The following is a 26,113-nucleotide window of genomic DNA, read 5'->3' as shown; positions in this document are numbered from 1 at the left end:
AAGTTTTATTACCTAAATAAACTACAATCAAAAGAATAAACTATACCACACGAACACAGTAATTACAGTAAAACTATATAACAGGGGGTTGCAGATGGCGAAAATGAGGGATACAATGGCTACAATGTTATTTAAACAATCTTAGCAATACCCTTAAATCACCACCCCTTAACTCCTGCTAGGTTGCCTTGTTGAGGAGTCAGAAACTCTGCTCACCTGTGGTCCAGCGAAGTGAGCGAGAGAGAGAGAGAGAGAGAGAGAGGCTCACCTATGGTCCCAGGAAGTAAAGAGAGAGATAGCTTCTCAGCAGCTATCATATATGGTGAGCACCCCCCTCCCCCCTGCTGTTCTGCCCTGCAAGGGCTGTGTGCAAAATTCCCCACCCAAAGGGTCCAATACACAAGAAAAGCTGTGATTGGCTAACTCAAAGTGGTTAGATTGGGTTAATGTGTCTTCTGGAGCTCCCTGGGCTGAAACAAAAGAATGCAACAGCCCTATTGTCCAGTGCTGGGTGATTTAAAACCCATTCAATTCTTAAACGTTTCCCATTCAAGGTATAAAAGTCTCTTCTGCAGTTTAGATGTATCCACTCGCTATACAAACAAATGCTAATAGCATTCAATTGCTTTGTAAACAAAGCATTGTCCTTCATCTTCGGCCATGTGGTGACAGCCATTTTTATCCCTGGAAAGTTAAAAGCACAACGCCCAGGGATTCTTTAATCAAATAAATTGATCTTCAGAACTGTAAATTATTGCGAATTCTTACAGTGGTCGACATTTTAATCACTTCTGGCCATTTAGAATATGCGTCTACTGCTATCAAAAACATGGAATCCATGAATGGACCTGCAAAGTCGATATGCATACGTTGCCATGGGGCTGAAGGCCATTCCCACGGATGCAGCGGTGCAATTGGAGGTGCATTTTGAATTTTTTGGCACCCTGAGCAGCTTTTAGTCAGATCCTCTATTTGTTTGTCGATACCTGGCCACCACACATAAGCCCTAGCAAGGCTTTTCATCTTGACTCCCCCCAGATGACCTTCATGCAATTCTTTCAGAACTCTCTCCCTTAATTTAGGAGGAATAATCACCCTTGTTCCATACATCAATGTTCCTTGAGATACGGACAGCTGTTCTCGTCTGGCTGAGAATGCTGGTAACAGTGGTTCGCCATGTGCTGGCCATCCCTTCACTGTCAAGTCGTAGACCCGAGACAGTGTCGGGTCATTTCGGGTCTCTCTCTCAATACCCGCATTGGTGACTGGTAAGCATTCGATGATGGTCGAGTGAAATATCTCGACAGGGTCAACTGCCGGTGCCTCTTCCGCTGTAGGTAGTGGCAGGCGCGACAGCCCATCAGCATTACCATGTTGCTTTGTACCTTTGAATTCAATATCATATTGATGCGCCCCTAGGAAAAGGGACCATCTCTGAAGCCTCTGCGCCGTCATTACCGGAACACCCTTCTTAGGGTTGAAAATGGAAACCAACGGCTGGTGATCTGTCAGCAGCGTAAACTTTTGGCCTTGCAGGTAATGGTTAAATTTCTTAACTCCCCACATGAGGCTGAGAGCCTCCCTATCTATCTGAGCATAGTTGTGCTCAGCGGAGGTCAATGATCTGGATGCGAAAGCGACTGGCCTTTCCGAGCCATCTGGAAACTTATGTGAGAGCACTGCCCCGATACCATATGGAGAAGCATCACAAGCTAAGCGAATAGGCAGCGTTGGGTTAAAGTGAGCCAACGCTTCCTTAGAGGTGATCAGTGCCTTGCTCTTTTGAAAAGCCCGTTTACAATCATCGCTCCACTTCCATGGTATTCCCATTTGCAAAAGAGTGTTTAGCGGGTGTAACACCGTGGATAAATTTGGAAGAAACTTGTGGTAATAGTTAACCAACCCGAGGAACGACCTCAACTGGGATACATTTTCCGGTGCAGGAGCTTTGACAACAGCTTCGATCTTGTCAGGTGACTTATGGAGCCCCTCCTGGTCAATGACATGGCCGCAGTACGAGATTCGCTTTTGAAAGAACTCGCATTTCTGGCGATTAACTCTGAGCCCATATTCTTTCAATCTAATGAACACCTGCTCCAAATTCGCGAGGTGATCCTTATCGTTATCTCCTGTAATCAGGATGTCATCCAGGTAGCATTGTGTGCCCGGGATTCCCTGCAATACCTGCTCCATGGCCCTTTGCCAAATCGCTGGAGCCGATGCCACTCCAAAAACCAGTCTATTATACCGATATAAGCCCTTATGTGTGTTGATCGTGAGATACTGACGTGATGCTTCATCAACTTCCATCTGTAGGTACGCCTGCGCCAGGTCTATCTTGGTGAAGTGTTTCCCGCCAGACAGCGAAGCGAAGATATCTTCAATCCGCGGAAGCGGATATTGCACCGTGTGAAGAACCGGATTAACAGTGATCTTGAAATCGCCACAGATGCGAACCTTCCCAGGTTCCCCCGGCTTGTTGCTCGACGAACGCTTCATGACAGGAACAATGGGTGGAGCCCATTCGCTCTAGTCCACCTTGGACAGTACCCCTGAACGTTCTAGCCCCTCCAGCTCTGCTTCCACAGCAGGTCGTATCGCATAAGGCACCGGTCTGGCTTTGAAAAATTTTGGGTTTGCATGTTCTTCAACCTTGATGGTTGCCGTAATTCCTTTCAGTGTTCTAAGTCCCTGTTGGAACACCTCCTTAGCATCGTCTAAGATTTTGGACAGTCGTTTAGGTTTGACGTCGTCCTCCTTACAGGCATCTACAGTCAGTGCTTGTATGGAATGCCAGTCCACATTTATTCTCCGGATCCATTCCCGTCCCAGTAGTGGCGGACCTCCATCAGGTAACACATACAAGTCCATTTTCTGACTTTCTTTACCATTGTAGACCACATTTACTTTTATCTTTCCTTTGGGGTATACTATTTGCCCCGTGTATGTTTTCAATACAATCTCCGTATCCCTCAGGGGAATGTGCGAGAATAACCTTTTGTAATCTTGCTTATTCATGACCGTTAATGCCGACCCAGTGTCCAATTCCATCTTCACTTGGACTCCTGCTATCCGAAGCATGACCCAGATAGTTTGGTGGTCTGCTGTGTTACCCACATTATGTATTTTCAGACAACCCAGTTTCTTACTGCTGGAGTCTGAATCCATCTTCTGTTCATCCGAACTGTTCTCTGTCACCTTGTGTACTTTTTTGTACTTCTCCTGCGGTGACTTTTTGCTGCTGGTCTTCTTTCCTGACTGGCATACTCTCGCTATGTGACCAAGTTTGCCACATTGCCTGCATTCTTTGTCTTTGAACCAGCACTGGTTCTGGTCATGCGTTGTCCTTCCGCAACGATAGCACTTTACTGCGCCCAATGCCATTTCATTGGTGCTGAATTCCAATGGCCTTTGCTGTATCTCTGCAGCGCCCCGTGCTGCTGCCTCGTGGGATGCTGCAATGCTGAAAGCTTTGTCCAGCGTAAGGTCCTTTTCCTCTAGCAGTCGCTTCTGGGTTCCTTCCCTTAGGAGCCCACACACAAACTTATCTCTCAGTGCATCTGCTAGTCCTGTTCCGAACTGGCAGTACTTTGATAACTTGCGCAGTTCTGTTCGGAATTCAGCGTTGCTTTCTTCTTTAAGTTGAATTCTTTTGTAGAATTTAAATCGTTCCGCTATCAGCAGCGGCGTGGGGTTTAAATGCTCTTGCAGGATAGTAACAATATCCGCGAAACTCTTCCCTATCGGTTTGTCCGGGGTTACAAGGTTCCTTAATAACCTGTACGTCTTCACACCCATCGAGTTTAATAGGGTTAGTGCTTTCTTATCATCCGGTACCTCATTCGTTGCACAGTAAACTTCGATGCGTTCCACATAAGTGGCCCAATCTTCCACATCGTTATCAAAAGCAGTGATGTTACCCATTTTTGGCATCCTTGCTGAGTTTCTCCTTTCCCTTCGGATATTATTATTATTATTTTTAATTTTTTTTAAATTTAAGATGGCGGCTTTTCCCGCGCTTGGCGGCTTTTCCCACGCTTGTCTTCTTCCCCCGCCGACTCAAAATGGCGATTCCCGCGCTGTTGCCATCCACGCCTCCCAGTGGTCCTTTATTTTCCCCTGCGCTGCTGCTCTTGTTCCCCGCCGCTCCCGCGGTCCTTGTGGCCATAAACGTTTTTCTGGCTGCTGCGCATCTCTGCCCCGATTGCAGTCCGGCCCCTGACACCGGCTGCGGTCGTGTTCTCCGCCCTTTTCGTCGTTTTCCCTCCCCTTCTCCCACTGACAACTCGGCCGACTTCCCCCCCGTGCCGCTCGATCGGGCTTACCCGCCGTTGTCGTAGAAGGGATGCTCACTGATGTTTGACTTCGTGGCCAGAAAACCAACCCGGGTTCCCGATGGCCTCCCGTGCGATGCAGTGCTCAGCAGGATGTTGAGGGCGGATGCCCTTTTTCGACGCCCGTTTCTGAGGATGAAGCTTCCTTTGATGCAAAACTGCCGCTAGGTAAGATCAGACTCGTCGCCACTGTTGAGTCTGTGTTTTCAAATGCAGTTATACTGAATAACAGGACACAGACTACAGAAGTAAGTAAACAGGTCTTTAGTGATTGAGGGTCAGGGCTGAACTGAGATACACTTTGCTCCGCAGGGTTTATATACCAGTGTGGTCACCACCGGTACTACAATGTACAGGAGCCATCAAAAAGTAGTCCATCACCTTAAGGTATCCTCTTAAGGTAGTACAGGTTACATACACTACAGTACTGGGTACATTAAGTGATATAAAATGTATTAGGAGGAGATATATAGCAACAATTTATGTAAAATATATTAAAGAGAATGCTAAAATATACTGGAATGAATGATGTAAAATGTAAAATCGGTGGGGAAGGGCAGAGGGGGGTGATACATATATGCCAACCATCAATGTCTCACTGCAGTTGGAGGTAAGAGGGTGGAGAAAATACAAATGGTTAGAGAGAGCATTGGCAGGAGCCACTAACTCATTTTGGAGCTTTCACTTCTAAGGCTAGGAAATAGGTTGATGACAACACTGTGCTTCCACCTTAAGTGCCTGGATCCTCGTCCACTCTCATCATCAGTCCAATAAAATATTGAATTATAAAGCCAATACTGTAGAATACAAGTCAAAGGAAGTTGTGATTAAACTGGTCAGACTGCACTAGATTGCCATGTCCAATTCTGATCACCAAGTTAGAAGGGAGACATTCAAGCGCTGGAGTCAGTGCAGTAAAGAGCCACAGGATGATCCCTAGGGGGAGAAATTCGGTTGGTTAGCACCTGGCGGGGGCGCTAACGTTCACTTAGCACCCGATCTGCCAAATTGATTATCGCCCCTTGCCTTAGCGCCTTGCCCCGACACCGACAGGAAGAGGAGGCGTGAAACAGGCAGAAGGCGGCTCCAGGGGCGTTACTTAAAGGGATGTGAGTAATGAGTCGCAGTTGTCATGTTAGTGCTGTTTCACTGTTTCCTTGTCAGTCTGATGTTGTGCAACAGTTTAATTCAGTAATTTAAAGGTTCTTTAGTAGTGTTGTGGCTACTAACAATTTGTTACATTTATTCTGACAAAATGTCATAGTGCTACACATCATTACATTAATGGGGGCTGTACTGGCAATTGACCTGGCCCTCCAGGATCTACGGCGGAGGGAGCGCAGGCAGTGAGAAAGATTGTAAGATGTGGCCAGAGGGAGGAGGAGGGCCATTAGGCCTCTCAACAGGAGGCCTTTCCCTCTGAGGGTCTCCCGAGAGCACTTCTCCTACCTCCAATTAAGCCAGGAGCAGTGTATTAGAAGGCTCCGCTTCACCAAGGATGTGGTCACAGAACTCTGCCACCTCCTGCAACCAGACCTCCAGCCTCAGATCAGGGCGAGGACGGCTCTCTCAGTGGCAGTCAAGGTCACCGTTGCCCTCAATTTCTTCGCCAGCGGATCCTTCCAGTCTGCAACAGGAGATATAGGTAACACCTCACAGTTTGCCATCCATCACTGCATCCGGGAGGTCACAGAGGCTCTCTACATAGGAGAAGGGACTACATTTCCATCCCCATCACCAGAGAGAAGCAGGATGAACGTGCATGTGGCTTTGCCAGGATAATGGGCTTCCCCATGGTGCAGGGCGCCATTGACTGCACCCACGTGGCTTTGCGGGCACTGCATAACAATCCTGAGATCTTCCGTAACCGCAAAGGCTACCACTCACTTAGTGTGCAGTTGGTGTGCGACCACAGACAGCTAATCCTCAATGTGAATGCCCGCTATCCTGGCAGCAACCACGATGCCTTCATCCTGCGGCAGACTGGTGTTCCAGCACTCTTTCAGCCACCACATCAAGCTCACGGCTGGCTGGTCGGAGACGAGGGCTATCTGCTCTCCACCTGACTCATGACACCCCTCCGCAACCCCAGCACTCCTGCACAGCACTCATATAATGAGAGCCATACTGCCACCAGGAACATCATCGAGCAGACCATCGGGGCGCTCAAGCAATGGTTCTGCTGCCTTGACCCCTCAGGAGGAGCCCTCCAGTATTCGCTGGAGCGGGTGTCCGATTTGGTTGTGGTCTGCTGCATGCTCCACAATCTGGCCATCATGAGGGTCCAGCCCTTGCCACCAGAGATTGCGGGACCACCTCAGGAGGAGGATGAGGATGAGGAGGACGAGGAAGATGAGGAGGAGGAGGAGGAGGAACAGGAGCGAGGGAGAAGGCAACCACTCAATCGGCCTTCTGGAAGAGCAGTCCGTGATCGCCTCATCAGACTGCAGTTCCAATAAATTAAACCCCAGATCCCCGTTGCTCACCACATCCCCATCATTCCATCCCTGTCGCAGGCCATATCACAGCGCAAAGCTGAAATGAGAGACACCACAAAATCATCTAAAGCCAATTAATAAATTTATCAATAATCAGTGAACACATATTTACAACAACAATATTAGCAATTCACCCATGTGCAATCCCTTAGTGCCCCTCGTTACTGTGCCTTTGCCTGCTCTAGTGCTCCTACGAAATGTTGGCCCAGTGGCTGCAGCATGGCGGGTGGAAGGCTGCTGAGTGTTCGTGTGGGAGACTTAAGATGACCTTGCAGGATGCCCTCGACCAGCTCTGGGCCTGGAAGGCCCGGCTATAGACTGCACCACCTCAGCATGGGCGGCAGCAGTCTGGGCTGGCTGGATGACAGGCAGTGACAAGGGCAATGGCGGAGTGCCAGTGGTGGGAGCAGGATTTGGACAGGTTGGGTGATTGGGCAGAAACATGGCAAATGCACTATAATGTGGATAAATGTGAGGTTATCCACTTTGGTGGCAAAAACAGGAAGGCAGATTATTATTTGAATGGTAATAGATTGGGAGAAGGGGAAGTGCAAAGAGACCTGGGTGTTCTTGTACACCAGTCGCTGAAGGTAAGCATGCAGGTGCAGCAGGCGGTTAAGAAGGCAAATGGCATGTTGGCCTTTGTAGCAAGAGGGTTCGAGTACAAGAACAAGGATGTCTTGCTGCAGTTGTACAGGGCCTTGGTGAGACCACACCTTGAGTATTGTGTGCAGTTTTGTTCGCCTTACCTGAGGAAGGACATTCTTGCCATGGAAGGAGTGCAGCGAAGATTCACCAGGCTGATACCTGGGATGCCAGGAATGACATATGAGGAGAGATTGTGTCGATTGGGCTTATACTCACTGGAGTTTAGAAGATTGAGAGGGGATCTCATCGAAACCTATAAAATTCTGTCTGGCCTGGACAGACTAGATGCAGGAAGGATGTTCCCGATGGCAGGGGAGCCCAGAACCAGGGGTCACAATCTAAAGATAAGGGGTAAGCCATTTAGGACAGGGATGAGGAGGAATTTCTTCACCCAGAGAGTGGTGAACCTGTGGAATTCTCTGCCACAGAGGGCGGTGGAGGCCAGTTCATTAAGTATATTCAAGAAAGAGTTGGATATATTTCTTAAGGCTAAAGGGATCAAGGGATATGGGGAGAAGGCAGTGACCGGGTACAGAATTTGGATGATCAGCCATGATCTCATTGAATGGTGGAGCAGGCTCGAAGGGCCGAATGGCCTACTCCTGCTCCTATCTTCTATGTTTCTATGAATGCTGTCATCCTGAGAGAGGACAGCAGCTTCCTGCTCCACTGACCCACTGCCATTCCCCCGGGGCAGCGCCTCAGCATCCCTACCAATCTGCTGGAGCACAGATTGCTAGCCTGCTGTGACACTGTAAAAGTCCCGGGTAACGGTGGTAAACCCAGCCACGATGGCAGCAATCAGAGCTTGCGTGGCATCAAGCTGAGACTGCATGAGAGCAGACTGAGAATCGATGGCACCAAGCATAGGCTGCATTACAGAACTAAGATGTTGCGTGGATTCTGCCTGTGCTTCAATGGAAGCTGCCACATCGCTCATCATACGTGGCATCAGGTCTGGGTCACCACGACCTCTGGGAGTCTACCATCCTTTGCAGACTGGAAATGATAGGCTCCATGATGTGCGCAGAGCTCTGTGCAATGTTGGAGGTGGACTCCTCCACACTCCTTACCATTGCTGAGAGGCTCTTGGGCACCCTTGCCATTGAACCTATCATCTCCGTGTGCATGCCCATCACCCTTCTTCTAAAGACCTCCCCATCGACGTCCTCATCTGAGTCCTGTGCAGCAGAACTCGTGCGCGAACTCACCCTCCGGGCAGCTGACTCCCAAGCTACCCATTGCCCCTGGCCTTGCTGCAGCCCACTTGTCCCCAGTGCCTCACCTTGTGCAGATCCCACTACTATACTAGCCTCTAAAGAACGTGTAGTGCCAGTATCTGAGCTGGTGCCTGCGGGTGAGACATGCAGTGACGTGGTGTGTTCTTCGTCCTCCTTTTCTCCCGCCTCGTTCTCTATGGTACCCTCAGGGACAGGCTGCTCAGCTGCTTGATCATTATCTGAAAGCATAAAGGCACAAGAGTTGGGTTAAGGTGAGGGGAGGGGGGCAGGAAAGGAGAAAGGCATGCATACAGCATGATTAGCTGGAAAGTGGGAAAGGCTTGTGGGGTGAGGGGGAGGTGGGATGTGAGAAGGAGTGGGGATGAACATACTGTTGTTGTCCCCAAGGGGGCAACGTCGTCAGTGGCCATGGCGCCCACCACCTGACACCCAATGACTTGCAGCACTCTTTCCTCCAGCTCAGACAGTGGTTGGGTGTCAGCTTGTCCCCCGCCTGTGTGCTCCTGCTCCCTCCTGTTGTGAGCGACCTTGGCCTGCAAGAGAGGAAAGTGTGTGAGTGAGTGTGGAGCAATGTGTTTGGGAGATGTGCCTGCCATAGTTGAATAGCTGTCATTGTGTGCAAGGTGTGAGATGTGGGTATGAGTGTTGGTAGGTGGAGATTGTTGGTGGGTGAGTGCTGGGGGTGTGGTGCTTTGGGCAGTGTGTGCAGACTGAGGTTCAGATGGTGGTATGTAGCATTTGTTGAAGCATTGACTCACTCTGACCACCTGAGTGAGGTCATTAAATTTCTTCCTGCACTGTGTGTGGGTCCTGGGGACCACAGTGCTGCCCAAGACGTGCTGCGCTACCTCCCTCCACATGGTGTGGAAGACTTGCGGCAAGGGCCTCCTGCCCTTGCCGGGTAGAGCACCACCCTCCGCCTCTCCACAGCGAAGACCAACACCTCCAATGGGTGGTCGTGGAATCTGCGAGCTCTCTCCTTGGGCTGTTGACCTGCCATAATGACATCTCCTTCAATGGTCCGGTTCCTTCTCCGTGGCCTTCTGCTGCTTGCTGAGACAGCTGCAGAACCAGCAATGCTGAGAATAAGGTTCTGCAGCATGCATGAACCTCCCCTTTAAGAACTGGAAAGAGCCTGTGACAATGATGAGTAGCGATCAGACTGCACCTGAAATTGCTTAGCGCTTTGAGTCTAATGCCACTGAGCTAGGTCATTAGAGCTTGATTTACCGCTCCCATCCTTTCTTTGAGCGATGACACTGAATTTAGCATGCAGCAAGATTCATTAGCACCTGGTGCTAAACCTCAAACTTTTCAGAAGTTAGTGTCCATTCCTGGGCTATAATGAATTTCGCCCCCCTAGTGTTAGAGGACTGAATTATGAGGAAAGACTGGAGAAACTTCAGTTCTCCTATTCTCTCTTCAGTGGTCCCGACCACTCACCCCACCAAAGTTTGTAGGGTTAAGGGAGGGGCCTCCACAATTCGGCTTTCTTGGTGATGCATTTGTGGTGCCCTCCTCCTCCTGCCAAGGGCCGCAGTAGCATTGCTGTATGCTGGCTGGCCCGCGGGTGGGGAGGTGCCAGGTCTGGCTGTCCCCAACGGTCCACTATTTCAGGGGGCTACTTGAAAATGTAAAACAAAAAATCCCCTCAATCTTCGGGAATCCAGGCCCTGACCCCAGTTAGGACCCCTAGATGGGCCCCACTTCTGCTGCTATCAGCTAGGTACTCCCAGAGCAATGTTATGCCAGACCTCAACTAAGGGCCTAGTTGTGGGAACTCCCAACTTAGGAAGTCTTGCGTTGATGGCCTTGTAGGGGTGCATATAGGTTTCATTCCCCCCTTCCCCCCACCCATAAAGCCATACACTTAAGATCAGGTCCTCATGTATCTGGGTCCTGACTGAGTTTGAAACTGTTCCACTGGCCTCCCAATGGACTTTCAGCTGGACTTCGCTGTAACAGCCACACAATTTCAGGACTAATAATTTTTGCAACTGCCAAGTGAAGAAGTTGACAATGTTACTTTACTTGTCTTCTAATTTCCAACAGAAAGGGATTATCAAAAGGAACAGCCGACCATCACCATTTTCCTGAAAAAACAAGTGATTCTCTTCCAACAAATTTTACAAAACATGTTCAAGGAGCAATTCAAAGTTACAACAGGTAAAATGTTTTCATGCATTATTCAAGTGATAATTAGGGAGAAACTATACAGTTATGAATGAGTAATGTACACGGGAACTGGTTTAGTCATGAGGAGAAGCCAGGTGTAATTGTTGAATATTGGTGTATTTGCACTGACTAGGAATGTTACACTTTTAATTCATTTAATTGTCATTGAATTTTCCATTGATTTCTAGTGAAATGATTTGGCTTCACTGGGAAGTTTAGTGTGAATTTAGGCAACAGTAAAGAAACTAGTACATGTTAATGATGGCATAGTGGCAGCACGGTGGCATAGTGGTTAGCACTGTTGCCTCACAGCGCCAGGGACCCGGGTTCGAATCCGGCCTCGGGTGACTGTCTGTGTGGAGTTTGCACATTCTCCCCGTGTTTGCGTGGGTTTCCTCCGGGTGCTCCGGTTTCCTCCCACAGTCCAAAGATGTGCGGGTTAGGTTGATTGGCTATGATAAATTGACCTTTAGTGTTAGGGGGATTAAATACGTGGGGTTACGGGGATAGGGTGGGATATGTGTTGGTGTAGGGGTTACGGGGATCGGGTGGGATATGTGTCGGTGCAGGCTCGATGGGCCGAAATGGCCTCTATCTGCATTGTGTGATTTCTGTGATATATTTCAATGCCTGTTGTGCTTATTCAGATTACGAGTGGCATTGTTAATTGTTAAAAAAATCTGTTACAGCTATAACTTTTTCCAGACCTGAAACGTTGGGGGGAATTTTCCCAGCCCTGAGGAGGTGGGGTGGAGGCGGGACTGCCGAGAAAATGGCAGAAACTGGGTGCGGGTACCGACCCCACTCCCAACCCACCTCCATGCCAAATTCCTGGGAGGCAGGTCCCCGAGTTGCGCAGGGACCTGTTTCCTCGAGGCAGGAAGGGGATTAGAGCCAATTAACTGCCTGTTAACAGGTAGTTAACTGTAATGATCAGTAACATGTCATTCTAGAATGGTACACTAGGTGGAACTGTATGTATATAAGAGTGGGGCTATCCACGATGCACTAGGCTACCCACAAGGCAGTAGTCAAGATGGATGCTGTACAAGTCCACATGGCATGAATAAAGTGACTAGCTAGAAGCTAGCTGTTCATAATGAAAACGACTAGTTATTAATGAACATAACATGGTACCAGGATTGGTAAAATCTGCTGAATATTGTGAAACGCGACATGGTGCATTTGAAGCCACCGGAGGGTTTGAAATTGATGCACTATAATGTGGACAAGTGCGAAGTTATCCACCTTGGGTGCAGGAACGGGAGGGCAAATTATTATTTAAATGGCAATAGATTGGGAGAGGGGGAAGTACAGAGAGACCTGGGTGTTCTTGTACACCAGTCACTGAAGGCGAGCATGCAGGTGCAACAGGCGGTCAAGAAGGCAAACGGTATGCTGGCCTTCATAGCAAAAGGGTTAGAATACAGGAACAGGGATACCTTGCTGCAGCTGTACAGGGCACTGGTGAGACCACACCTCGAGTACTGTGTACAGTTTTGGTCGCCTCATCTGAGGAAGGATGTTCTTGCCATGGAGGGGGTGCAGCGGCGATTCACCAGGCTGATACCAGGAATGGCGGGAATGACCTATGAGGAGAGACTATGTAGTTTAGGGATGTACACACTGGAGTTTAGAAGATTGAGAGGGGACCTCATAGAAGTGTATAAAATTCTGACAGGTCTAGACAGACTGGATGCAGAAGGAATGTTTCCCTTGGCGGGTGAGAACAGAACTAGAGGACATAATTTAAGGATAAGGGCTAAACCATTTAGGACAGAGATGAGGGGGAATTTCTTCACTCAGAGAGTGGTGAACCTGTGGAACTCATTGCCACAGAGGGCAGTGTACGCCAACTCATTAAATATATTTAAGAGGGAATTAGATATATTTCTACGGGCAAAAGGGGTTAAGGGTTACGGAGAGAAGGCGGGGACGGGATACTGAATTAAAGGATCAGCCATGATCTCATTAAATGGCGGAGCAGGCACGAAGGGCCGAATGGCCTACTCCTGCTCCTATCTTCTATGTATCTATGTATCTATGAAATTCATGGGGAATGTCGACTGCAATTGGCGGACTTTCAAACAACGATTCGAACTCTACATTGCAGCCATCGGGTTCGGTACGATGCCAGACACAAGGAAAATAGCATTGCTGCTCACGGTTGCAGGCCCACAGGCGATAGAGGTATTTAATACATTTGTTTTTGATCAAGAGGAGAACAGAAAAAAATTGGACGATGTGCTAAAGAAGTTTGATACACATTGTTCTCCCAAAAAGAATGAAACCTATGAGAGGTACGTGTTCTGTTCACGGACACAGCAGCAAAATGAGACTTTTGATAGCTTTGTGACCGATCTAAAACTGAAAGCACAGACATGTAATTTCTCTGAACTGAAATTATCCATGATTCGTGACCAGATTGTGTTTGGTATTCATGATAAAAAGGTCAGGGAACGTCTGTTGAGAGAAACCGAACTAACATTGGAAAATGCTGTAAAAATATGCCAAGCCAGTGAGCTAGCTCAAAAACACGTGAAGACTTTCAGTGAAAATAATAATAATGCGATTGTAGTAAGTGATAGTGCTGCTGTCGGTGCTGTGTCCTACAAAGGGAAGAAACATGAGCAGAACAGAAATGAAAAGCAATCGGAGGAAGGAATTTTTAATTGTAAACGCTGTGGTTATAAACATCAGTTAAAACAATGCCCAGCATTTGGAAAAATGTGCACAAAATGTCATGGAAAGAATCGCTTTGTTTTTATTTTTGAAAAGCATTGTTTGGCAAAGAAAGGGCAACAAGTCAATATAATTGAGGACACTGATTTAAGTGAGACATTTTTTGTACGAATGGTGTCATGTGACAATATAGAAAAGGATACAGAAAATGTGCAGCCCTCAGGAATGGACAATGCTGAACATAAAGTTAATGCAGTAAAAGAGGACAAATGGATGATGCCACTGCAGGTAAATGGAGCATTAGTTACATTGAAACTAGACACTGCGGCAAAAGCAAACTTAATCAGTATGAGTGACATTAAAAATATGAAAGAAAAGCCCAAAATACAGAAAAAGTCAGTACTACTGAAGAACTATAATGGACAGAAAATAGATAGCTTAGGTGTATGCAGACTTAAAGTGACAGTCAAAGACAAAGTGCATCATATCATGTTTTCTGTTGTGGCTGAAGGACTTGATTCACTACTAGGTGACAAAGCTTGTGAGGACTTAGAACTGGTCAAGAGAGTCTACCATATAAACTGTGCCATAAGCAGACCAGATGACTCGGTGGATTCTGTAGTAAGTAATTTCCAGGATGTGTTCAAAGGATTTGGAGTTCTACCATTCACTTATAAGATCCAGCTAAAGGAGGATGCTCAGCCAGTGGTACATGCTCCACGGAGAGTTCCAGCACCCCTGCGTGACCGGCTCAAGAATGAACTGGACAGAATGACCACACTAGGAGTCATCAGGAAAGTCGAAGAGCCAACAGACTGGGTTAACTCCATGGTATGTGTAAAGAAAAAGAACAATGATCTAAGAATATGCATGGATCCAAAGGACTTAAATGCGAACATAAAACGGGAACACTACCAGATTCCCAAGCGAGAAGAAATCACCAGTGAAATGTCAGGTGCCCGATACTTCACAAAGCTCGATGCCTCACAAGGACTTTAGCAACTAAAACTGGATGAAGAAAGCACCAAATACTGTACCTTCAACACACCATTTGGCAGGTATTGTTTCCTCAGAATACCTTTCGGGATAATATCTGCATCTGAAATCTTTCATAGAGCGATAATTGAAGGTCTGGAAGGAGTTCGGGTCTATGTTGATGACATCATCATCTGGGGCTCCACACTGAAAGAACACAATGAGAGACTGACTAAAGTGCTACAGAGCATACGCCGGAATGGACTGAAGCTCAACAAAGCCAAGTGTCAGTTTGGCGTCCAGGAAGTCACTTTCCTAGGAGATAATCTATCTGGTAAAGGAATAGAGCCAGATATGGAAAAAGTAAACGCCATACTCAACATGCCCAGACCCACTGACAAAAAAGGAGTGCTACGCATCATGGGGATGATAAACTTCATTGGAAAGTTCATTCCTAACTTGTCAGCCAAGACAGCCTGTCTGCGAGACCTGCTACGTAAAACAAATGAGTTCGCATGGACAGAAAGACATGAACAAGAGTGGATGAACCTTAAAACAGTGCTGACACCCACACCTGTACTCACCTTCTTTGACCCAACAAAGAGAATCAAAGTGTCAACGGATGCATCAAAAGATGGTCTAGGTGCGGTCTTGCTACAAGCAGAGGGTGAAGATTGGAAGTCTGTTGCCTATGCCTCCAGGTCTATGACTGATTCTGAGTGTTGATACGCCCAGATTGAAAAGGAATGTCTAGGCTTGGTAGTTGGACTAGAAAAGTTCCATGGCTACATATATGGACTTCCCACCTTCACAGTTGAGACAGACCACAGCCCACTGGTTGCCATCATAAAAAAGAACCTGAATAAGATGTCTCCAAGGATACAATGGCTCATGATGAAACTGCAAAGATATGACTTTGAACTGATCTACACACCAGGCAAACACATAGTGTTAGCAGATGCACTATTCCGAGCACCCACAACGAGTCATGTGAGCTCTACTGAGGAAGACGTGGATGTTCATGTGAGTATGGTCACTGCTGCGCTACCCGTGTCAGACACAAAATCAAAGCAAATAGCAGAAGAAACAGTAAAAGATACAGTGTTACAAACAGCAATAGAGAACATTCACAATGGTTGGCCAAAAGGTTCCTGTCCAAAGTACTATCACATAACGTCAGAATTGAGTGTCGCAAGTGGACTATTACTAAAACAGAACAGAATAGTCATTCCACAGGCTCTACGTCAAGACATGCTCAAAAGGATTCATGAGGGACACCTCGGAATTGAAAAATGCAAAAGGAGAGCAAGAGACACTGATTATTGGCCTGGCATAAATAAGGACATTGAGAACATGATAGGCAAATGTGAGACATGTCAGAAACACCAAAACAAACAAGCAAAGGAACCAATGATAGTAGCTGACGTACCAACAGGACCATGGTAAAAGGTTGGTATGGACCTTTTTCATTTGAATGGTAAAGAATATCTAATAGTGATTGACTACTATTCTAACTATCCTGAGATGGCGCTGATCTCAAGCACATCAGCAAGCAGTGTCATAATACATGTTAAATCCATCTTCGCCAGACATGGAATTCCCAGGATTGCAGTTAGCGACAATGGTCCGTGCTTCAACTGTAAGAAGTGGCAACAGTTTGCAGCACATTATGACTTTCAGCACATCAAATCCAGTCCTCTGTATGCCCAGTCGAATGGTAAGGCAGAGAAAGGTGTTCAAGTTCTCAAACAGCTGCTGAAGAAAGCAACAGAAAGCAAGTCTGATCCTTATCTCGCCCTGCTGAGCTACCGAGCCTCACCTTTAGACTCTGGTTCTTCACCTGCTGAACTCCTAATGGGTCGCAAGTTGCGTACCACGCTACCCTACTGTGCAAAAGAAAAGCAGAGTAAGGAACTGAGACAGAGACTTCAACTGTTAAAGCTGAAACAGAAATCAAACTATGACAAGTCATCCAAAACTCTGAAACCATTGACAAGGGATGATGTTGTCAGGATTGAGGATCCAGATGCATGGAACAGGAAAGCTACTGTTCTTGAGGAAGTAGGACCAAGGTCATACACTGTTAGAACTGAGGAAGGACAGATTCTCAGGAGGAACCGCCGTTCCCTCCTGAAAACACAAGAAACTATCCAAGAACAAATCGATGACAATGCCGCAACTGAATCTTGTCAATCACCACCGGAACAATCTAACATGAACACACATACAGGCTCTCATGAAAACACATCAGACTTACCTGTGCTGAGAAGATCCACACATGAAGTAAAAAAGCCTGATAGACTTAATCTTTGAGTATAAAGTAAGGCTTTGAAAATGTGTTGACTGTTGTGAAAATGTTTGTTTATAGAGCACTAACAAAAGTGTTACTGATATCATCTTTATCATTTTTCTTGAATGTTGATTGATATTGATTTTGTTTAACCTCAAAGAAAGGGGGATGTAATGATCAGTAACATGTATTTCTAGAATGGTACACTAGGTGGAGCTGTATGTATATAAGAGTGGGGCTACCCATGATACACTAGGCTACCCACAAGGCAGTAGTCAAGATGGATGCTGTACAAGTCCACATGGCATGAATAAAGTGACTAACTAGAAGCTAGCTGTTCATAATGAAAACGACTAGTTATTAATGAACATAACAGTTAACAGGCAGTTTTGAGGCTTTTCCCCACTTGGAGCCTTCTGTTGTGGGCTTCCTGATGGCTGCGAACCTCACCAGGGTCAGCGAGGCAAGCAGTGGGTCTGCGGGGGTGAGAGGGGTCAAAATGTAAGATGTAGAGGTGAATGATGGGTGCATGTGTGGACAGGTGAGTATGAGAGGTGAGTGTAAAGTGTTAAAAAAAAAAGTTTCCTTACCTTTGCTTCTTCCTGCAGGCTTCAACCCCATGGGATCCGGAGGTGCCTCATCTCAACGGCAGAGATGACAGAATGTCTGCTGCATTCTCAGGTGCTGCAGCCATCTGCTTTCTGCTGAGGAGGGAAGTCTTGGTAAGCCTATGTGCAAGGGCTCACCTTAGAACAGAGATTGTCAGTGTTTGACAGCTTCTCAAAGCTGTCAAACGCTGACAAATCATCTGTCAAAATTTTTTTGACAGATGAAGTGTCATACACTGACGTCATCTGTCACTGGGTTTCCCTTAATTGGCCATGGCAGGCTTAACTAGGCCAATCAAGGGAAAATAGCGTGCGTTCATCAGACGTCGCTGGGGGCAGGACTAGAACCCGGAAGGCAGCAGTCCCGCCCCCAACTCAACTCGGCTGGCAAAATCCAGCCCGTTAACTCTGTTTCTCTCTGCACAAATACTGCCTGACTTGCTGAGTGTTTCCAGCATTTTCTGCTTTATTTCAGATTTCCAGCATCTGCAGTATTTTGCTTTTGTATTATTATTGTTAAATGTTGCTGTGTTCTTGAGTTAACAAATATGCAATGTATCAAAGATATTTATTAATGTATCACTGGTTAAATGCTGTGTGGTTCCTGAGCCATTAGTTGATCTAATTTGCAGGAAGTGGGAACATGATAATTGGCCCCAATGCCCTGGGTTAGCAAGGAGAAAATCAGCCAGGACTTAGGCTCCCATCCAGTGCACGTGTGTGGACATCAGACGATGACGGGATCAGAACTCACTGTGATGCTCCTGTGGTAGGATAGCCTGCAAACAATCTAGGCTCACAGATTGATACTTGGGATGGTACTGGAGGACTGATGGCATAGTGGGAGCAAATGAGTCACCGCCTTCAGCAAGAAAATTTGGGTGGGGGAGCATGATAAAAAACAAATTGTAGGTAAATCTTTGATATCACAAATTTTTCACCGTAATATTTTCACTCAGAGAATTTGGACAAAATGGGGGAAAAATTCAGTTTCGCCCCTTTTGGAGCGCCATTATCGGCCGTGCACAAAGTTTAGCGCCTGGCGCTAATTATCGCCTCCGACGGCAAACTTGGCTTTTATCGCCCCTGAAGGTGATTGGAGCGCTAAATCAGGCGCTTCACACCTGTCTTAAGGCGCAAAGGCCGAGGAGCGAGGCGCTACCTCAGAGCGCTGGCGAAGCAAGGAAGGGCAAATCAAAATGAACCTGCATAGTGCTGCTCAGTACCCAAAACTCCTTCACACAGCATTGAATCTCTCTCTCGCTCTCTCTCAGAATGCGTGGTGCAAAAATGTCACCAACAAAAAAAGGCAGGAAGCGTCACCTTTAAATAGCGCTCCCCTAGTCCCTTTCTGACTGCAAAATGCTCCCCTCAACCTGTCGTTGGTAGCGGCAGGCGGTAAGGCAGGGGGCGCCACTCAATATCCGGTCTGGGGCACTACTGGGGCGTTGTGCAGTCGACTGACATCACGATCTGTCGGCGCAGGAGATCGTGGCGGTAGCGTTTAGCGCCGCTGCAAAATGTCTAGTAAATTTCGCGAGTGGCGCAAGCATCGCCGCACCCGGGCACTAGTTGCTTTGCGTCCCATTAGCGCCCTCTTAAGGCGCTAACGGGAGGCACAAACAACTGAATTTTTCCCCCAATGTAACTTGTTCATGTGATGTCACCATCTGTTGCTATGCCCCAAAGGCAATGATGCTATTTTACATTGATTATCGTGATGCTGTAAATCTCTGACAGATTCCATCTGGCTACATTAGCACCATTGTTAACATATTTGTTACTGAAACATTTTGCCAACCCTTTGAGTGGGTAAGGGAAAGAATATTTTAGGCTGTTGCTGCCGTCAGGCTGCTCAGCAGCTGACAGGTGCTACTTTTTGAACCTCCCCCTGCCCCCCCCACCCCTCCACACCTCTGGCATTGTCACCAACTGGCAATTTTTAATTAGGTGACCTCCCCTGACCCCAGAGACATTGGCAGGGTCAGGGCTGGAGGTCACTGGAAGGTGCTCCTCGGTAGTTATGCCAGTGGAGTGGTCCCATGAATTTGTGGGGCTGTTATTAGCCAGAAGAAAATATGAATAATCTCGATGTGTTGAATATTCATGGGAATAGGCTGATTGTAAACTTGAGTGTTGAAATAGGCACAGCTATGCTAAAACACTGGATAAATACAAAACATTTGCCGTTAGAGTAGTGGGGGTGCTTCAACTATGGAGCAATATGAGCTTCAAAAATCTATGTCTGTATATTTTTTTCAAATGATCTCACTGCAACTCTGATTGTGATAGCAAAGTTAAAAAGTATTTTCCAAGGCAGATTTGTATTCCTGCATTTATATATTGGTGTCAACCTTGGCTCCGTGGTGGCATTCTCTCTATCGAAAGTCAGGTGTTCAAGTCCCACTACAGAGACTTGACCACAAAATCTAGGTTGACAGTGCAGTACTGAGGGAGTGCTGCACTGTCGGAGGTGCCGTCTTTCAGATGACACTTTAAGTCGGGGCTCCATCTGCCCTCTCAGGTGATGTAAAAGAGCCCACTGCACTATTTCAAGAAGAGCAGGAACGTTTTCCCTGGTGTCCTGGTCAATATTAATTGCTCAACCAACACCAAAAGCAGATGATTTGGTCAGTTATTTCATTGCTGTTTGTGGGATCTTGCTGTGCACAAAATTGGCTGCTCCGTTTCCAACATTATAACAGAGAGTACACTTCAAAAGTACTTCATTTGCTGTGACGCGCTTTGAGACATTCTGAAGCTGTGAAAGGCGCTACATAAATGCAAGTTCTTTCTTTCTATATTTCAATACTATGCTGGGGAAAACACAAAGGGAATTTGGAGATTCTATTTTTATTTTAATATTACAATGGCTGAGTGAATTATTTACCATGTGATGGAAAGTAACTTTCCTTTTCCCTTTAGTAGTGAATCCATTGTATCCGAATCATCTAGTGGGCAGACCACACCAACAGGCCTTAATAATTCTTGGTCTGCAATCCAGAGCTATACAACAGGCCTGTCCACTGAGCGCAGTTCAGTCTACTCCTGGAGAGATGATGTGAGTATTGCAGAGTGAAAAGGATGCTGGGAGTCATAGACATGGTAAAAAGGATGCTGGGATTAGGGACAGCAGGAAAAGGATGCTGGGGGTTACAGGCAGGGTGAAAAGGATGCTGGGGGTTATAGGCAGGGTGAAAAGGATGCTGGGGGTTATAGGCAGGGTGAAAAGGATGCTGGGGGTTATTGGCATGGTGAACAGGATGCTGAGGTTATAGGCAGGGTGAAAAGGATGCTGGGGGTTATTGGCATGGTGAAAAGGATGCTGGGGATTATAGGCAAGGTGAAAAGGATGCTGGGGTTATTGGCATGGTGAAAAGGATGCTGGGAGTCATAGACAGGGTGAAAAGGATGCTGGAAGTTATAGACAGGGTGTAAAGGATGCTTGGGGTTATAGACAGGGTGAAAAGGATGCTCGGGTTATTGGCATGGTGAAAAGGATGCTCGGGGCTATAGACAGGGTGAAAAGGATGCTCAGGGTTATAGACAGGGTGAAAAGGATGCTGGAAGTTATAGACAGGGTGCAAAGGATGCTTGGGGTTATAGACAGGGTGAAAAGGATGCTCCGGTTATTGGCATGGTGAAAAGGATGCTGGGAGTCATAGACAGGGTGAAAAGGATGCTCAGGGTTATAGGCAGGGTGAAAAGGATGCTCGGGGTTATAGACAGGGTGAAAAGGATGCCTACAGTTATAGACAGGGTGAAAAGGATGGTTGGTGCTGTGGACAGTACCTGGTAGTAGAAACTGGTGACCCAAAGAATGGGCGCCTGCTGAATCAATGTAATTTTACCATTGCTGGTCTGCAACTCACAGAGAAAGAGGTGGGAGAGAATAAAGTATGAAATTTGTTTCAAGTAGACATAAATACAGTCCAACATTTTATACCAATTGTGAGGTATGATTTGGAGGTGCAGTTTTGTATTGTCGACTCATAACCACGCAACACAAGATTGGCCAAATTTGTTTTAAAATCCAGCCACCAGATGAGATTTTAATACAGTTCATCTGAGTTCTGAATTGATCTGTTACCTGGTCAATAATTGATTATTTGCTTCCAATTCTGGAATATTATTTTCCAATATTCACCCCTTTTCTTCCCATCCTCTCCTGACAGTCAGAACTCTTGCTGGGGTATGGCTCCACAAATACCAGGCACCCTCTGCCAGCTTGCCCAAGTGCCCGTTCTTCCTGTGAATGTTAAGAAACTATTCTACAGCGGGGGCATCACAAAAAAGCCTGCTGCTGTTCTCACTTGCAGTCCACTCACTGCACTTTCCAGCAGGGTCACTAGATAGCTCAGGAGCAGGAACATAGGAATTGCTAGACTACCATCCTGGTAGTTGCATGATTCAACGATCGTGTAGTTGTTGACTAATCATAGCAATCAATCTCAATTACAACAGACCCAACGACGATGCGAGTTAAACCCCAGTGGTGGAAAGCTTTGAGAACCATAGGTCCAAAGTCACTTGTTCCTCCCGAGCATGTTACACTTACCATATGTCATGTCTCAAATTACTCATATACTGCATCCCAAAATGTTATTTTCTGGACTAAATCTATCTAATTTGCCTGGGAACCCTGGTTGTTTTTTACCCCCTTATTATCCTGGGGACACTAAGGTCTACCCCACAGCCTCAGAACTGACCAAATTGATCTGAATCCATAAAATTATTTAGAAGCTTATACTCAGATTTGGATTTCTTCATGTTGCAGTCAGTTTTTGTCGTGTAAGTTCAGGTGCAGATTTTTGTGTTTCATATCCCTCTCAAACAGATATACCACTTTGGATACTGATGGGGGTGATGGCTTACCAGGGAAGGCAGCAGCAGCCAACTTCCTGGCACCAGGGGTGGTTCTGCTGCACAGGACGGGAGGAAAAAGAGGGGAAGAGCTATAGTGATAGGGGATTCTATTGTAAGGGGAACAGATAGGCGTTTCTGTGGCCGCAAACGAGACTCCAGGATGGTGTGTTGCCTCCCTGGTGCAAGGGTCAAGGATGTCTCAGAGCGGCTGCAGAGCATTTTGGAAGGGGAGGGTGAACAGCCAGTTGTCGTGGTGCATATAGGTACCAACGATATAGGTAAAAAACGGGATGAGGTCCTAAAAGCTGAATATAGGGAGTTAGGAGGTAAGTTAAAAAATAGGACCTCAAACGTAGTAACCTCAGGATTGCTACCAGTGCCACGTGCTAGTCAGAGTAGAAATAGAAGGATATTTCAGATGAATACGTGGCTAGAGGAATGGTGCAAGGGGGAGGGATTCAAATTCCTGGGACATTGGAACCGGTTCTGGGGGAGGTGGGACCAGTACAAACGTGACGGTCTGCACCTGGGCAGGACCGGGACTGATGTCCTTGGGGGAGTGTTTGCTAGAGCTCTGGGGGAGAGTTTAAACTAAAATGGCAGGGAGTTGGGAACCTGAGCAGGGAGACAGAGGAAAGGGAAACAGGGATAGAAGCAAAAGACAGGAAGGAGAAAAACAAAGGTGGCAGTCAGAGAAATCAAGGGTTTAAATCAAATATGGCCACAGTAAATAATTCTAAAAGGTCTAAGAGCATTAAAAAAACAAGCCTGAAGGATTTGTCTCTTAATGCGAGGAGCATTCATAATAAGGTGGATGAATTAGCAGCGCAAATAGAGGTAAATGAATATGATATGATTGGGATTACGGAAACATGGCTCCAGGGTGACCAAGGCTGGGAACTCAACATCCAGGGGTATTCAATATTCAAGAAAGATAGGCAAAAAGGAAAAGGAGGTGGGGTAGCATTGCTGGTTAAAGAAGGGATTAACACAATTGTAAGGAAAGATATTGGCTCTGATGTTGTGGAATCTGTATGGGTAGAACTGAGAAATACCAAGGGGCAGAAAACGTTAGTGGGAGTGGTGTATCAACCCCCAAACAGTAATGCAGAGGTTGGGGATGGCATTAAAAGGGAAATTAGAGAAGCATGCACTAAGGGCACAGCAGTCATCATGGGTGATTTTAATCTACATATAGATTGGGCTAACCAAATTAGTAACAATACTGTGGAGGAGGAATTCCTTGAGTGTTTACAGGATGGTTTCCTGGACCAATATGTTGAGGAACCAACTCGGGATCAGGCCATCTTAGACTGGGTATTATGTAATGAGAAAGGATTAATTAGCAATCTTGTTGTACGAGGTCCCTTGGGTCGGAGCGATCATAATATGATCAAATTCTTCATTAAGATGGAGAGTGAAGTAGTTGACTCAGAGACTAAGGTCCTGAATTTAAATAAAGGGAACTATGATGGTATGAGACGCGAGTTGGGTAGGACTGATTGGGTAATGTCACTCAAAGGGTTGACGGTGGATAGGCAATGGCAAACATTCAAAGATCGCAGGGATGAACTATAGAATTTGTTTATCCCAGTCTGGCATAAAAATAAATCAAAAAAGGTGACTCAACCGTGGCTAACAAGGGAAATTAGGGCTAACATAAGGTCCAAAGAGAGGACATAGAAATTGGCCAAAAAAAAGCAGTAAACCTGAGGATTGGGAACAGTTTAGGATTCAGCAAAGGAGGACCAAGGGATTAATTAAGAGGGGGAAAATAGATTATGAAAGTAAGCTCGCAGGGAACATAAAAACTGACTGTAAAAGCTTTTATAGATATGTGAAGAGAAAAAGATTGGTGAAGTCAAGCGTAGGTCCCTTACAGTCAGAATCAGGGGAATTTATAATGGGGAACAAAGAAATGGAAGACCAATTAAATATATACTTTGGTTCTGTCTTCACAAAGGAGGACACAAATAACCTCCCAGAGATGTCGGGGAACATAGGGACTAATGAGAGGGAGGAACTAAAAGAAATCAGTATTTGTAAGGAAATGGTGTTGGGGAAGTTGACTGGATTGAAGGCCGATAAATCCCCAGGGCCTGATAATCTACATCCTAGGGTACTTAAGGAAGTGGCCCTAGGGATAGTAGATGCATTGCTGGTCATCTTCCAGAACTCGATAGACTCTGGAACAGTTCCCATGGATTGGAGGGTAGCTAATGTTACCCCACTATTCAAAAAAGGTGGTAGAGAAAAAGCGGGGAATTATAAACCGGTAAGCCTGACATCGGTGCTGGGGAAAATACTAGAGTCCATTATAAAAGATGTAATAGCAGAGCACTTGGAAAGCAGTGACAGGATTGGACAAAGTCAACATGGATTTACAAAAGGTAAATCGTGCTTGACTAATCTACTGGAATTTTTTGAGGATGTAACTGGTAAAATAGATAAGGGAGAACCAGTGGATGTGGTGTATTTGGACTTTCAGAAGGCTTTCGATAAGGTCCCACATAAGAGATTAGCGTGCAAAATTAAGGCACATGGGATTGGGGGCAAGGTATTGACTTGGATAGAGAACTGGTTGGCAGGTAGAAAGCAAAGAGTTGGATAAACGGGTCGTTTTCCGAGTGGCAGGCAGTGACGAGTGGGGTACCGCAGGGATCGGTCCTAGGACCCCAGCTGTTCATGATATATATTAATGATCTGGACGAGGCAATTGGATGTATTATCTCCAAATTTGCAGACGACACAAAGCTGGGTGGGTGGGTGTGCTGTGAGGAGGATGTCGTGAAACTCCAGTACGATTTAGACAGGTTGGGTGATTGGGCAGAAACATGGCAAATGCACTATAATGTGGATAAATGTGAGGTTATCCACTTTGGTGGCAAAAACAGGAAGGCAGATTCTTATTTGAATGGCAATAGATTGGGAGAAGGGGAAGTGCAAAGAGACCTGGGTGTTCTTGTGCACCAGTCGCTGAAGGTAAGCATGCAGGTGCAGCAGGCGGTTAAGAAGGCAAATGGTATGTTGGCCTTCGTAGCGAGAGGGTTCGAGTACAGGAACAAGGATGTCTTGCTGCAGTTGTACAGGGCCTTGGTGAGACCGCACCTTGAGTATTGTGTGCAGTTTTGGTTGCCTTATCTGAGGAAGGAAGTTCTTGCCATGGAAGGAGTGCAGCGAAGATTCACCAGGCTGATACCTGGGATGGCAGGAATGACGTATGAGGAGAGATTGTGTCGATTGGGCTTATACTCACTGGAGTTTAGAAGATTGAGAGGGGATCTCATCGAAACCTATAAAATTCTGTCAGGCCTGGACAGACTAGATGCAGGAAGGATGTTCCCGATGGCCTGGGAGTCCGGAACCAGGGGTCACAGTCTAAGGATAAGGGGTAAGCCATTTAGGACAGAGATGAGGAGGAATTTCTTCACCCAGAGAGTGGTGAACTTGTGGAATTCTCTGCCACAGAGGGTGGTGGAGGCCAGCTCATTAAGTATATTCAAGAAGGAGTTGGATATATTTCTTAAGGCTAAAGGGATCAAGGGATATGGGGAGAAGGCAGGGACAGGGTACTGAATTTGGATGATCAGCATGATCTCATTGAATCCACATCCAAAGGCAAAGAATATCGATCTTTGCTAAAGCCCTGAAGGACGTCGCTTTTAACCGGGTCCATACCCAGACTCCAAGAGGACCCCCCCCCGACCACCAGAGATCAGCGGGGTACATATCAGGAACACTACAAGGACCACCAACACACCAACCGAGACCAGAGAGGATCCCCATGCAAAACAAC

The 26,113-nt window shown here is 46.5% G+C and overlaps 1 protein-coding gene across 3 annotated transcripts in view; it reads left to right on the top strand.

The window, feature by feature from the left end:
• fam149a (family with sequence similarity 149 member A) overlaps nt 1-26,113 on the top strand; it is a 213,866-nt gene that overhangs the window by 73,151 nt on the left and 114,602 nt on the right. For all 3 annotated transcript variants that reach the window (XM_085970968.1, XM_085970959.1, XM_085970951.1), the window contains exons 2-3: nt 10,774-10,887; nt 20,377-20,512. In XM_085970968.1, coding sequence (XP_085827094.1) covers nt 10,774-10,887; nt 20,377-20,512 — 250 coding nt within the window. The remainder of the gene's footprint in view (nt 1-10,773; nt 10,888-20,376; nt 20,513-26,113) is intronic.

The sequence above is a fragment of the Somniosus microcephalus genome, chromosome 2, assembly GCF_052327205.1.
Source record: "Somniosus microcephalus isolate GS21.2 chromosome 2, FLI_Smic_1.0, whole genome shotgun sequence".
Taxonomy (NCBI): Eukaryota; Metazoa; Chordata; class Chondrichthyes; order Squaliformes; family Somniosidae; genus Somniosus; species Somniosus microcephalus.
The sequence above is the reverse complement of the archived record's forward strand: the minus strand, read 5'-3'. Positions and strand labels throughout refer to the sequence as shown.